Source organism: Eublepharis macularius, chromosome 12 (genome assembly GCF_028583425.1).
Source record: "Eublepharis macularius isolate TG4126 chromosome 12, MPM_Emac_v1.0, whole genome shotgun sequence".
NCBI lineage: Eukaryota > Metazoa > Chordata > Lepidosauria > Squamata > Eublepharidae > Eublepharis > Eublepharis macularius.
The window spans coordinates 63,257,230-63,270,682 of record NC_072801.1 but is presented as its reverse complement, the minus strand read 5'-3'; the positions used below and the strand labels follow the sequence as shown (position 1 = coordinate 63,270,682).

At 44.0% G+C, this 13,453-nt stretch overlaps 1 protein-coding gene across 1 annotated transcript; it reads right to left on the bottom strand.

Annotated features, from left to right (window-relative positions):
- Window positions 1-3,891: 3,891 nt before the first annotated feature.
- GDPD3 (glycerophosphodiester phosphodiesterase domain containing 3) lies at window positions 3,892-11,937 on the bottom strand. The gene is made up of 10 exons (XM_054995041.1): window positions 11,396-11,937; window positions 11,006-11,048; window positions 10,778-10,913; window positions 10,535-10,580; window positions 9,504-9,622; window positions 8,402-8,491; window positions 7,132-7,265; window positions 6,522-6,581; window positions 6,045-6,096; window positions 3,892-4,161 (listed from the first exon to the last, which is right to left on the bottom strand). Exons 1-10 carry the CDS (start codon window positions 11,538-11,540, stop codon window positions 4,027-4,029), a joined length of 960 nt encoding a protein of 319 aa, XP_054851016.1. The 5' UTR covers window positions 11,541-11,937; the 3' UTR covers window positions 3,892-4,026.
- Window positions 11,938-13,453: the final 1,516 nt, after the last annotated feature.

Genomic DNA, 13,453 nt, shown 5'->3' with positions numbered 1-13,453 from the left:
CAGTGGCAACACACCCACCTGGGAAAACACGTTAGCCTTCTCACCTCCACTCAGCTGGCAACTGGTGTCATTTAAAGCACAGAGGAAAAGGCAAACTGGACCCAGGAAAGCAGGACCTAAGAGACAGAACCTCTTCTAAGGTTGCCAGACTCTGCTAGGCCTAGGCCGAATCCACACTCACTCACCATCCGCTTACCTGGCGCAGTCGTGGCAATCGGGTTCATTCCGCTACCATGCTGTGCATCATCACATTCACCCTTCCAGTGAGTCTTCATGGTGCAATCATTTCTCCACACGCCACTGAGTAAAGCGTTACAGTGGGCGGTTCCATCCTCTGCCGTCAAAATTGATGGCGCACATCACTTCCCCCCCCCCTTTTTTTTTAAAGGTCAATTTTCCGGCATACCAATATTCCAGCTTTTAAGAAATGGCAATGTACCCTCCCCCTCATCTTTGATTGGCTCACTTTTTGCTCGTCACAGACCACTTTCTAACAATTGGCTGTTTGGTATGGTGGGCAAATTTGAAATCAGATCGTCACATTAAAGGCATTGTCCGGAAATTCTGCTGCTCAGAGTGGTTTTCTGCTTTTAGTCGTTAACAACATGGATGCTCAGAGTGTGATCTTTGTAATGATGGCTCAGATTGTGGTTGGCATGCTTCGCAGCACAGCCACGCGACACCACGAGATGATGCATTCTGTCTTTCGCACATGGTAGAATCTCCCACCGACATCCTAAGCTTTCAGGAATATTTTTGTTTTCCGCACCTGCTGTTTACTGGAGACAATCATTGTGGGAAATACAGGATTGCTCAGCTTGGCTCCTCGCGCTCTTAAAAATGGCGGGACACAGTAGGGAAACGGTCCCTGTGTGACATGCACATGTTCCGGTGACCGTTTCTTTTCCCGTGCAAACCGCTGCTCACTACAGTTGGTTTACCGGTATACCGACCTTTCTGCACTGTGCCAAAAAAACAGCGGGGAGAAAACGGATTTCCGCCACTATCACGTGGTTTGGAAGGAACACGCAATTGTGATGCGGTGATGGCAGGGAACACGCGGAATGGGAAAGCGTGTGAGTATCTGCACGAACAGCGCACCGCTTGCGAAAAAGGCACGGAAACAAATAGGAAGTGTGGATTTGGCCCTAGGCTCTTGTTTCTTGCTTGGTCTCTCATTGCATTAAGAACAGGACAAAATCTCACTTTTCCTCCTCTCCCCCATGCCTCTTAAATTCTGCATGAGAACAAGATCACGTTCTTTTTGCGTGTTGAGGTTTTGCGTATGTGAGTGTGTTTCCTTGCTTTGTGTATTTTATTATTTTGATTTGTGCTGAAAGTCTTTGTCCCCATGCAGTTAAGGAATTTCTGTTCCAATCTGTGTTTTTATCATTGGATGAGCAATAAAGTAAGATAATAAAAGGTATGCTTGCATTTAATTTGATATTTGGGGAAATGCTCTACCTTTGTTACCCCTTTGGCAGAATGAAGATGCATAATTCCCCTGACTGGAGAGAACTTCTGCCAGATGACTTTTTTGGGTGATTTGTAGGAACTGTTGTTGGGCTGTAAACATGAGGACTAGCAACATGAAGTGCAAGCTAAGATTCTTTTTTTAAAAAAATTTTATTGGAATTAGAAATATTTTGTCATTTATAACAATCAAAATACTCTAATATTCCAGTTCTAACCCCCTCCCTTTCCCCCCCCCGTTAGTTGACTTCCAACAGTTTTCCAACCCTTTGTCTATTCTTCCCCTACTCATTTCAACTTATTTTGTCAATTAAACATATACTTTCACACTCTTCTAAGCTAATCTATTATAACACAGTGCTAAGTCAGTTTCCCTTCACTTATCAACTAACTAATATATTCCTGGCATATTATTCAATAGTAATAATACTGGTAATATTCTCAATATCCTGTACTCTAACTTATTCATTCTAATGTCATCAATATGGGACAAACAATTTATCCCTCCCTATACATAACTTGAGTACTCATAAGTGATGAATACATTTATAAGTCAACCAATTTAACTTATACTCTATATGTTACTCTTTACTTCCTCTTATATCTCTTATCTTTATAACATAAAGTCAATCAATTTGACTCATATTCTACACATTTCTAAATATAACTATAAACACAATATACATTCAACATAAGTCAATCAATTTGACCCCTGTTTTGCACATTTCTAAATATCGCTATAACCAAAAATACCTTCAGCATAAGTCAATCAATTTAACCTATATTCTATATGCTACTTCTCATTCCCTCCCTTCTTGTATTCATGAATTTTAATTCTGTTAATTCTCAATTACACCCCTATCTGCCAGCAACATAATTAATTAATTAATTAATTTCTATTCTTATATATCACATAATAACTATTACTCAATACTGTATAGAATAACCAAATAGAATAATTGCTTAGTAATTCTTCTTTAACTCTCCTCCCCCCGGTATAGTCACTTCTCTCTTCTTTTGTTTTTCTTCAATAATTTTCAAACTGCCACAGTTCTCCTCCCACCTCCCATTTTTTCACCAAATATTGTTTCAGCTTCTCCCAATCTGTGTTAAACTGTCCTGGATCAAGGTCTCTTAGTTTTCTTGTCAATTTATCCATCTCCGCCATGTACAGCAATTTGTAAATCCAGTCCTCGATAGTTGGCACTTCTTGTACTTTCCACTTTTGCGCATACAAAAGTCTAGCCGCTGCTGTCATGTAAAAAAGCAATGTCCTATGTTGTGCTGGAATATCTTCCATTCCCAAGTTCAGTAGCAGGAGTTCTGGGTTCTTATTAACTTGAAACTGTAAAATCTCACTTATTACTCTTATTATTTCCCCCCAGTACTGCCTGACTACCTCACAAGTCCACCACATATGATACAAAGATCCTTCATGCTTTTTACATTTCCAGCATTTATTAGACGTGTTCACATTCCCTAGCGCAATTTTCTTTGGTGTCAGGTACCAACGATAGATCATTTTATAGACATTCTCTTTAATGTTAGTGCATGTCGTAATCTTCAAAGTATTTTTCCACAAGTATTCCCACGCCTCCATTGTTATTTCTTTATTAAAATTTATAGCCCACTTCACCATTTGCACCTTAACTACCTCTTCTTCAGTATACCATTTTAACAACACTTTATAGACCTTTGAAATTTCCTTTTTGTCTTCTTGTAAAATTACTTCCTCTAAGTCCGAGTTCTCCATTCTTATCCCTCCCTTGGCACAATCCGATTTATAAAGGTCTCTGAGCTGTCTGTATTGAAACCAGTCATAGTTTGGAGACAACTCTTCTTGCGTCTTTATTCTTAATTTAGAAAATTCTATTTGTGTTATCTCCTTATACGTTAAACACTGTTGTTCATTATCAACAGTTCTCAGATCTATCACTTCATAAGGAACCACCCAGGAGGGAATTCCTTCTTGTAGGTAATCTCTGTACTTTTTCCATATTGTGAAGAGGCTTCTCCGAATGTAATGGTGTAAAAACATAGAGTCCGCTTTTACTTTATCATACCATAAATATGCATGCCATCCAAATATTTTTTTATATCCCTCTAAGGCCAGCAATTTGCGATTTTTAAGCATCATCCAGTCCTTCAGCCAAACCAAGCAGATTGCCTCATAGTAAAGTCTTAGGTTGGGCAGTTGCATTCCGCCTCTCTCTTTTGCATCCTGTAACACTTTCATTTTCACTCGAGGCTTTTTGCCTGCCCAAACAAAGTCCGATATCTTTCTCTGCCATTTCTCAAACTGCTTGGAATCCCGAATGTGCAAGCTAAGATTCTATTTTGTGTTTTACAGTATGACTTATCAAGCTGCTTCTAGACCCTCTGCTATTATGTTTCTCAGTCAATGAAAACGATATATGCTCTTAGTTACAATAAAGTTTATTTGTTTTCTGAGTTTTCCTTTTTTTCTGGGCCCAATACAAATTGTCTCTTCCCTACCCTATGCCACAGCCTGTATTAGTAAGGAACGTGTTTGATCTCCCCTCCCCCATGAAATTATTCATTGAGAAGGGGTGGGTGGCTGTCCAGATACTTCCGGAGATAGGAGGGATAATCGGTCATGACCCCAGAGATCCCATAGCTAAAGGCTTCATCAAAATCTTTCTCTTCATTCAGAACCCAAAGAAGAACCTGCATGAAAAACAGGATACATCTCAAAATGCAGTTCCCATGGTTCTTCCAAAGCTAGATTTCCCCCTTAGCATTCCAGCTTTTGTACAGTTGTCAATGAACCTTTCACCAGTGCTCAAACAGAAAGATACTGTTGCTGGGCAAAAGTCACAGTAATTGCTTTATGATCAGCATGTGCAAGATGCTTGCACTAATGCCTCAGGCACCTGAGAACTGAGAGCCGAGCTACAAGTGACGCCTTACACAGGTTGGACACTTGTCAGCCTACCTCAAGTTTTGATGGGAAATGTAGGCATCCTGGTTGCAGCTTGGCTCTCCATTACAGCTGCAAGACCAGGACGCCTACATTTCCCATCAAAACTTGAGGGAAGCTGATAAGTGTCCAACCTGTGTCAGGCATCACTTGTAGCTTGGCTCTCAAAGATTAGGATGAACACGCAAACGTATTTTGAGTGCTGCTGAGTCTACTGTGGATCCACACATGTCCCTTATTTGACAGATGTTGTAGGGTTGCCAGCCTCCAGGTGGTAGCTGGAGATCTAGAATTACAACTGATCTGCAGGCCACAGAGATCAGTTCCATTTAAGAAAATGGTTGCTTTGGAGGATTATGACATTATACCCAAAAGTGGTCCCTCCAATCCCGCCCTCTTCAGGCTCCACTCCCCAAATCTCCAGGAATTTCCCAACCTGGAGCTGGCACTTATCAGGGCTGCTTCCACATGGAGGTTTTACTCCAGTTGGGCATCCAAAATGGAGCATTTTTTGTAACGAATTTGTAGGGCATCGTCCCCTAATCACTCACCTTCCAGCTTTCCCCTGCTTTGCTCCCATCTTTCCCAAACCTAGTTGGATGTGATCTTTTGGGAAAGATCCCTGTCAAAGTGAGTGTACATGCTGTGTGGGTGAGAAGGAGTGCGTTTTTGCAGGCCCCGCCCACAACGGTGCCATTTTCTTCACCTACTCCTCTACAAGTGTCATTCTTCCTTCCTCTACTGAAGGGCTTTTAAAAAAAATTGTAATTGTTCCATTGTTAAAGAGTAATGCTGTAGTGATATAGGAATCAGCAATTCTTTTAAAATGTCTTCTGGTGGCATGGGAGAGAATAGTGTTCATAGAGGGCTGAATAAAGGGAAGTGTGGAGGGAAATGGGTGTTTGGATATATCACTGCTACTGCAATGAGGGTTCCACAGATGTGTGGAGGCAAACTAGATGGAGTCCAAGCACAAATTACCAGGAGAAACTGGCTGTGCTGATAGGCTGGCCTTTGTGGCAATCAGAAAGCTATTTCCTTCCTTCCTCCCTATCTGGCTGTGCCAAATGTCGACTGGCTGGCACTTGTGGCATTTGTTAATCCACTTTCCTCACCCTTGTCCAGAACAGTGCTTCAAGCTACAAAAACTAAACAAGGGAGTGGTTAAAAAAAATAAAATGCAGAATAAATTTGAGAGCTGAATAAATTTGACGGCTGCTGTAGCATAATCATTAAGTAGTTGGGCTGTGAAATCAGCACTCTGCTGGTTTGACTCCTGCTACTGCCCTGAACTCAGCAGGCGGCCTTGGGTAAGCCGCTCCTCTCAGCTCCAGCTCCCCAATTGTATTGTGGGGATAATGCTGGCTTTGTTCACTGCTCTGAGATGGGCATATAAGTGCAGTTGTTGTTAAATGTTAAAATTGGTAAACAGATCAAATGCTTGGAAGAAGGAAATATTTGTTTTTTTAAACAAAAATGGGCCTTGAGTCCCATTGAGGAAGGATGGGCATTAGACAACTATAACAAATATAACATTTCATTATAAAGCATTCTGCTCAGTCTTTGGCCAGCCCTGAAAGGTGGTTACCACAGAGCTCTGCAATCCTGACACCAACTTCTCCTGCCTTACCTGTATTCCTCGGTCTTCAAGATGCTTAAAAAGCTTTTTCCTCATGGTCACCCTGTGTGACAGGGAATAGAATGAATACAAAGAGATTAACAAGAGGAGAGGTCCAAACCCGACCCTACCTGTTTACCTTGGAGGCCAGCCAGTGAGTGAGCCAAAGGGCTGTAATGGTTAGTAGGGGACCAGGAATAGAGAGACCTGAATTCAAATCCCCCCTCAGCCAGGATGTTCTTTGGTTTAACCCACCTCATAAGGTTAAAAGGGAGGTGAGAAGGAGCCTGTCTGTTGCCTGGAGTTTCTTGGAGGAAGGGTGAGATAGAAATGTGATAAATAGATGGTTTAAAAAAGATTAAAATGTGGAGGAACAAGGAAGAACGGGGTAGCGCTCTGAAAATATAAAAATGGGAGGAAATGCATATCTGGAAAAGGGCAGATTTACTTATAAAGCTGAGCAGGTAAACATTGCATGCCATCACTCACTTGTGGGTAAACTTGGCTAGCAGTGCTCCACAGAAGCCCTTTTCCACCGGAAAAAAAGTCCTGCAGTTTGAAAAATAAAAAGGGAGGGTTAACAGATCATGCTGGTCCCCCCTCCCTTAAGCAACTGGATCCTTTACTCCTCTCAAAGAATCCTAGATTCATAATATATGCTTTTCCTCCTTTTCCTCTGCAATCACAGCCTTTTAATTAATTTTACTCTGGTTTTATTCCTTTTTTCTTTAAAGTCAAACTTTATAAAACTTTATACTTATCATCACAAGGGTGAAGAGAAGGGGTTGGAAGAATCATTTTGGAGAGGCAAGCCAAGGATGCTCTTTTAAAAAAAATGCCGGGCCTGTCCAGTTAATCTGGGCCTCCTCCTCAGGTAGCAAATTTTTCACCATACAAAAGAAATGCCCTTTACATAAAAAAACGAATGTGGTTGGAGAGAATCCTGAAGCGAACTGCTTGCCAATGCTATTAACACCCTCCACACCGCTTTCTTGCCTCAATGGGATCAGATTTTGTCTTTGAGCTTCCAGTTGCCCTAAGAAGTCTTTATTTCTGAGCTCTTCGATTACTCTTTCCCCCTTAGCCCAGCCACTATTACCTGTTCATGATGGAGGGCAGTACAAACTCGAGGAAAGATTCTTTCAGTGGTATAAAAGGCAGCAGCCCCACATAGTAGAGGAGGAGGATGGTAACGCCACTTCTGACAGAGAAGACGTAAGGCATGTCTTTGTTCTGGAGGATGGGAAAAGAGGAGAAAATAATTTATCTTGTATCAGGGTGTGTAGTCTCATAATTAGGAAGGAGTCAGTTATTGGATTTAGTCTCCCCTATCGGTCTCTGCAGCTCACAGGTTTTCAGAGACAGCCTAAACAGTTTATAGGTGTAGCTTCTTACTATATCCCATTTTAAGACATCCTTTTTCCTTGGGGCGTATTGGTAAAATGTAACATACGTCATACAGATTTTAAAATCTGTTACAATTATATCTTCCCTCAAAGAAATGTAGAAATTGTTGCGCTCTGTAGGTACTTACAGTACTCTGGCCCTTTCACAGAGCTACAATTTCCAGAGTTCTTGGTTAGAGGACATGACAGTTTTAAACAAGTTTTAAATATTCTAGGGCAGTGGGTCCCAACCTGGGCACCACTGGTGGGAGGCACGGAGTTGCTGCAAGAGATCCATGAATCTGTATGGGCAGAAAGCATTGTCGTTTGCTTCCTTTTGTCCTTATGAATTTTCTTGATCAACAGATACTAATAGTATAACTCAGGGCTTTTTTTCTGGGAAAAGAGGTGGTGGAACTCAGTGGGTTGCCCTCGGAGAAAATAGTCACATGGCTGGTGGCCCCGCCCCCTGATCTCCGGACGGGGGAGTTTAGATTGCCCTCCTCACCGCTCAGTGGCACGGAAGGCAATCTAAACTCCCCTCTATCTGGAGATCAGGGGGCGGGGCCACCAGCCATGTGACCATTTTCAAGAGGTTCTGGAACTCTGTTCCCCTGCGTTCCTGCTGAAAAAAAGCCCTGGTATAACTACTATCATGTGGGAGGTGAATGTAAATTTTGATGTTAAAAAGGGGTCCTCATACCTCGAAAAGCTGGAAACCATTGTTCTAGTATATAATATGGTCAGAGCAGCCAACCAAAAGAGCAGGAAACTGTCATTTGGGCACATTCTAATTGGTTTATTAGAATGAATATATTTTCATTTGCTGGATGGAGACTCGCGTATAAGTTTGAACGCTTGCATACTCTTCTCCAACGTGAAGCTTAGTCTAATAAAAAATATTCTCATGATTATCTCTCTCTGATATTTGCTGAGAGTCAGACACCACAGCAATGAAAGTGCTGAAGGACAATTATTACGTACAGCTGCACAGCATTTCTTCAGCACTTCACTTTCAAAGGCTGCCCAGATGCTGATGTGGGAGCGATCATATTGACGGACGAGATCTGCTACCTATATAGAAGGGCAGAAGGCATGAGAGGAAGGACACAGACAACTGTTTATCAGGAGGAGTGTAGACTTCCCAAAGTTTCTTAACTGGTGCAGACAAAGGGAACATCTTGTGTCTGAAGGATCCGAAAAGATAATGACCTCTGTAGTTACCACTGGGACAAATTAAATTTGTGTGGCTTGTCCCAGAGCAAACTGTCTCACACAGTGGAGCCCTTCAGACAACCAAGTTCTGCTTACCTGAGTCTTGTAAAGAGTTCAGTAGCACCTTTAAGACTAACCAACTTTATTGTAGCCTAAGCTTTTGAAAGCCATAGCTCTCTTCTGACAAAGAGAGCTGTGGCTCTCTGCTACAATACAATGCTACAATAGGTAGTATATGCTACAATAAAGTTGGTTAGTCTTAAAGGTGCTCCTGGACTCTTTACTATTTTGCTGCTACAGACTAACACAGCTATGTCCTCTGGATCTATTACCTGACTCTGATTGCAAAGATTAACATTTCGTGGGAGATCTGTTACTTGCCCCGACAGCTTACAAGCAGCGGATCACTGTTCCCTTTCAGCTCTTTGCTAGCTCTCCTCTCATAGAACCTGGGATGCACTAAGAAGTGGAGATGGCCGGAACCAGAATTTTCTGTTGAGTGTAGTGTTTTCCAAAGTGATGGGCCCAACTTTCCTATGGGAATGGGGTATGTTTGCAAAGCTTGGAGATGAAATGAAATCAATCTGGGTGGTGGTGGGGGGAATCTTCATCTGTCTAGGACTTCTGCAGTCTCCTCAAATGTCGCTGAATTGTAGAGGTGGGAGAGGCAGTGATAGTATAGAGATTAATGAAGCTGATCTTGACCAGGTGAATAGAATCCACTGTAAGATGTGATGCAGGTGGGTTTCTGACCTGTAGTTAAGAAGGGGAGGGGTGAGGAGGAGTCTGACAAAAAATTACGCTACGGGAGCTACCCTGTGACTAGGATGGAGATGCTAGAAGGGAGAAACTTGACCTCTGCTTGCCTTACCTTCTGTATGAGTTCATCATTATCCTGCTTAATTTCTATGTTGATAGGTAAGCCAGGGAATTTCTGAAAAACCTCCTCCAAGCGAGGAATGTGGTGATCTGAGCCATGGGAATAGCAGCCTAATGGGGAGGGAAGATGGGGGTGGTTTTAGGAACATTGGAGCTTTCTCTGCTGGTCCGTAATCCCACCAGAAACTAATACCCATTGTTACTGCCTTTCCTGAACAGTGAGAAGTTCTAGGGGCAAGTCGGCCAGATGCATTTCTTCGGATAAAAGAGGGTGTTGGAGATTTAGCGTCTTTATAATGGCTTCGTTCACAAATATACAAGCAGAGTATAAGTTGGAGGCGAAGAGGCCACCCCCTTACAAGGCAGAAGGCCTGCAAAGGGCCATCTTGGCAACTGTATGAAGATGGCCAAGCACCTCAAATTCAGCTACCTCTAAATAGAAACCTTTAAGTTCTCTTTCTCATTTGGCAAAGTGGGGTCCAGGGCTTTTTTTCAGCAGGAATGCGGTGGAACGGAGTTCCAGAACCTCTTGAAAATAGTCACATGGCTGGTGGCCCCGCCCCTGATCTCCAGACAGAGGCGAGTTGAGATTGCCCTCCGCGCCGCTCAGCAATCTCAACTCCCCTCTGTCTGGAGATCAGGGGGCGGGGCCACCAGCCATGTGACCATTTTCTGCGAGGGCAACCCACTGAGTTCCACCACCTCTTTTCCCAGAAAAAAAAGCCCTGGTGGGGGTCAAACCCAGGAAAGCCTTTGCTGCGGTATATGTGTTAGCATTTAACATACCATTAGCGTCTTTTCCCCCCCTGTCTGCCTGTTACAGTGTCTTTCAATTTGCCAGATGCTCTGGAGATCAATTTCCAGCTCTTAGGAGACCATCTTTTATTCTGACAGCAACGTAACTCTCCTGGATTATTAATCAGTAAATCCTTCTAACAAAGTAGTGCTTGGCCAGTAGAATCCAAAGGCCACGCTTTCCCCCACTATGCCCCGCACACCATATCATCTCTCAGCCCGGCTCACCTGGCGAGAAGACCACCTCCAGACGATCCTTATAGGGAGGCAGATCCTAGGGAAATACAATTCAGGTAAAGATGATGGATGCAGGAGGACACGGGTTCTCTTGGATTGGAAGGGTTGCATGGGTTAGAATTGGCGTATATGTGCAGATAGATGGGAGCAAGGATACTTGAGTTCTTTGACTGAATGGAGGAAGGGGTGCTAGAGACAAGGGATAACAGGGAACCAGAACTCCTGCGTGCTTACCTTATAGTCCGTCTCGCTGATCTTAACGCAGTGTCCTGTCTGACGTTCCAGATCGTCGTCATGAGACACAACCACAACCCCATCCCTTGTCATGTGGCAGTCAAGTTCCAGTAGATTTGTTCCCTGGCTCTGAGCACTGGGAAGGTGGAGAAGAGGGTCAGGAAAAGGGCGGAAAAGCCACAGAAATGCAAGACATGCTGGGGGTAAGTGGGGGAGGGGATCACTCACTGGCTAAAGGCTTCCAGAGTGTTCTCAATCCGCTCTCCACTGCCTGGGAAGGAAACCAGGATGTTGAGAATGCAGGCATTGTATCTCTCAGCTCAGTTTAAATTCACCTGCTTTCCCTCCTTAGCTCTACCAGGCGCTCCAGCGTTCTATTCTAGGAATGTGGCAATACAAGTCTAGAGCATTGGAGCAGAAAAAGATATGAAAACATGCCTATCAGTAACAAAGAATTGGGGTGGGGTGGCTACGGGAATCTAGGACTGATTTCTTCTCCTGTGGTTGATCCAGTGATGGTCTTTAATCTCTGATTTGGAGAACCCCACACCTCCCTCCCAGTCTCTGCAGATGCCCACCAACCCCAGCTAAATACATTCTCGTCCCAGCTGAACTCACCTCCACGGTGGGATACATGCCGGCATCGAACGGGAAACTTGCGCAGACGGTGCAGCAGGTGCGGTCTCTTTCGCAGACAGTGAGAGGTCAGGGCATAGATCCCCAGGGCAGGCAGACCAAAGAGGAGCCAAGGGGAACCCATCATGGAAGGCAGCGAGGGCTCCTGGGGTCAGAGTGGGGGTTAGAGCAGGTTAGAGAAGGCAGGAACCAGGACACCTGGGTTCTCTAGGGTTGTGCTCATTGATTATGGCAGGAAAAGAAACAAAAAGGAGGTGGAAGAAGTAAGGTCTTCTGGGCTGGGTTGAATTCGGTGACTTGGAATTCCTGCACTCCTGGGTTCTTAGATGCAACGGGAGATGAGATGGGAAAGCTGACGAGCCATCCTGTCCCAGTGTGGCTGGATAAGCAAGTTCATGTGAATTTGAGGCACAGGAGCAGGAAGAGAAATGGGGTGTGGAAGGGAGCAGGACAGACACTTGCCCCACCTCCTTGCCTGGCAGGACCGTCCCAATCTTCTCCTTGCACCTGTTCATTCACCTGAATGTGACTATATATACACACACACACCCTTAGACATGCTCCCTTCCCTTCCCCCTGCTAATCTGCACACTTCACAGTGTTGACTGTATCAGAGGGTAAAGAGCAAATTTCTTGGCACCAGCAAACCAAGAGTAGCTGCTCTTGGCTGTTCTTGCCCTAAACCACTAGCTCTCATTCCTTCTCCAGAAAGGCCAAACAGCCTAGTCTCCTTTAAGTGAAAGGCTTTAACTCCAGCACCTTCCCCTCCAAGCCAGCATATCTTATTCCTAAAATGTAAAAAAGAGATGAGACAAATATCTTTTTCCAGTTTGTAAATAATGTTAGCTGACTATGATTAGTGATTAAGATAAGATCATTTTCATTAGCAGCTGCTTGATTGGGAAAGGGAGATGGTTGGTTCACGATACGGAGCATTAATGGGCTGGGATTTCTACAGCCTCTGGAAGATTGTATCAGAAGAGCTTGGCTGGAACAAACTATTAAGTCCAACATCCTGTTTTGCACAATGGCCAACCTGCTGTAATTATGTATTCCTGCACTGAGTAAAAGGTTGGACTAGATGATCTCTGTGGTACCTTCCAATTTTATCTGTTTCTATGAGGGTAACATCCCCCCCCCTTGTGTTCTCTTCCTGGTATGCTTGTTACTGTATCCGTTTGTTTAAATTTTTTTGGCAGGATTCTGCATTCAAATCTGTGAACTGGAGATTCGTGGAGTGTGTGTGAGAGTGATTTTGTTAAAAGGATCTTTCCACTGAAACTAGCTATCCTCTGGTTGATCTTCTCTTTCCCTCCCACAAATGACAGTCCAGCTTCATGCTGCGTTATTTTCACTGTTGGCACTGCATACCTGGCATCATCACTTAGAAGCAACCACACCTTCTGCAGCTCGTGTTCCAAGCTCTGCATATTTAAGAAAGAGCATTTCCTTTTTCAGGGCTATCCCTTTCTATAGAGCACCCCGAGCAGTTCTTCAGCAGATCTTTCCTATCCCTCCATCCACTGATGTGCTAATGCTGCACTCTGTACCCTACCTTCCTTGGCTTACATGTGTGCCTCCGTTCCCCTCTCGCTGCTGCCAGTACCACTTGCTCATATTCTTTCTGCCTCCTTGCCTTTCTTCGGTGATGCTTCTCTGCAGCTTGGCTTGGCTGTATTGCAGAGCCAGAGGGAGGGAGGATGAGAGGATAGTTGGCAAGGAAACCCAGAGGATGCGATCTTCAGTTGCAGTTGCCTAGCAACCATGGGGCACATGCTTGTCCTTGGCTCCCCAACCTGGCAAAATGGTTTGCCAGGCCTAGAGTAGCAGCAGTGCCTCTGGGGGAAATAAATGCAATGGGGGCAACCAGAAATGGTCCATCGGATGATTGTCAAGCTGGCTTTGTTCCCATCGGACTTTGCATACATACAGGACGGGATTGGTGTGTGCATGTGAGAGAGAGAGAGTTGATTTTGTTTTGCTTGCTTTGTCAAAGGACCTATAATAAGTATTTGCAAATGAAGTGTGTGAAGTGTGAAG

Coding starts and splice junctions, on each gene's coding strand:
- GDPD3 (XM_054995041.1), bottom strand. CDS start 11,540: ATGATGGGTTCCCCTTGGCTCCTCTTTGGTCTGCCTGCCCTGGGGATC. Junction 9,623..10,534: donor GGAGGTGGTCTTCTCGCCAG/GTGAGCCGGGCT, acceptor CCTCCCCATTAG/GCTGCTATTCCCATGGCTCA. Junction 7,266..8,401: donor TGAAGAAATGCTGTGCAGCT/GTACGTAATAAT, acceptor CCCATCCTCCAG/AACAAAGACATGCCTTACGT.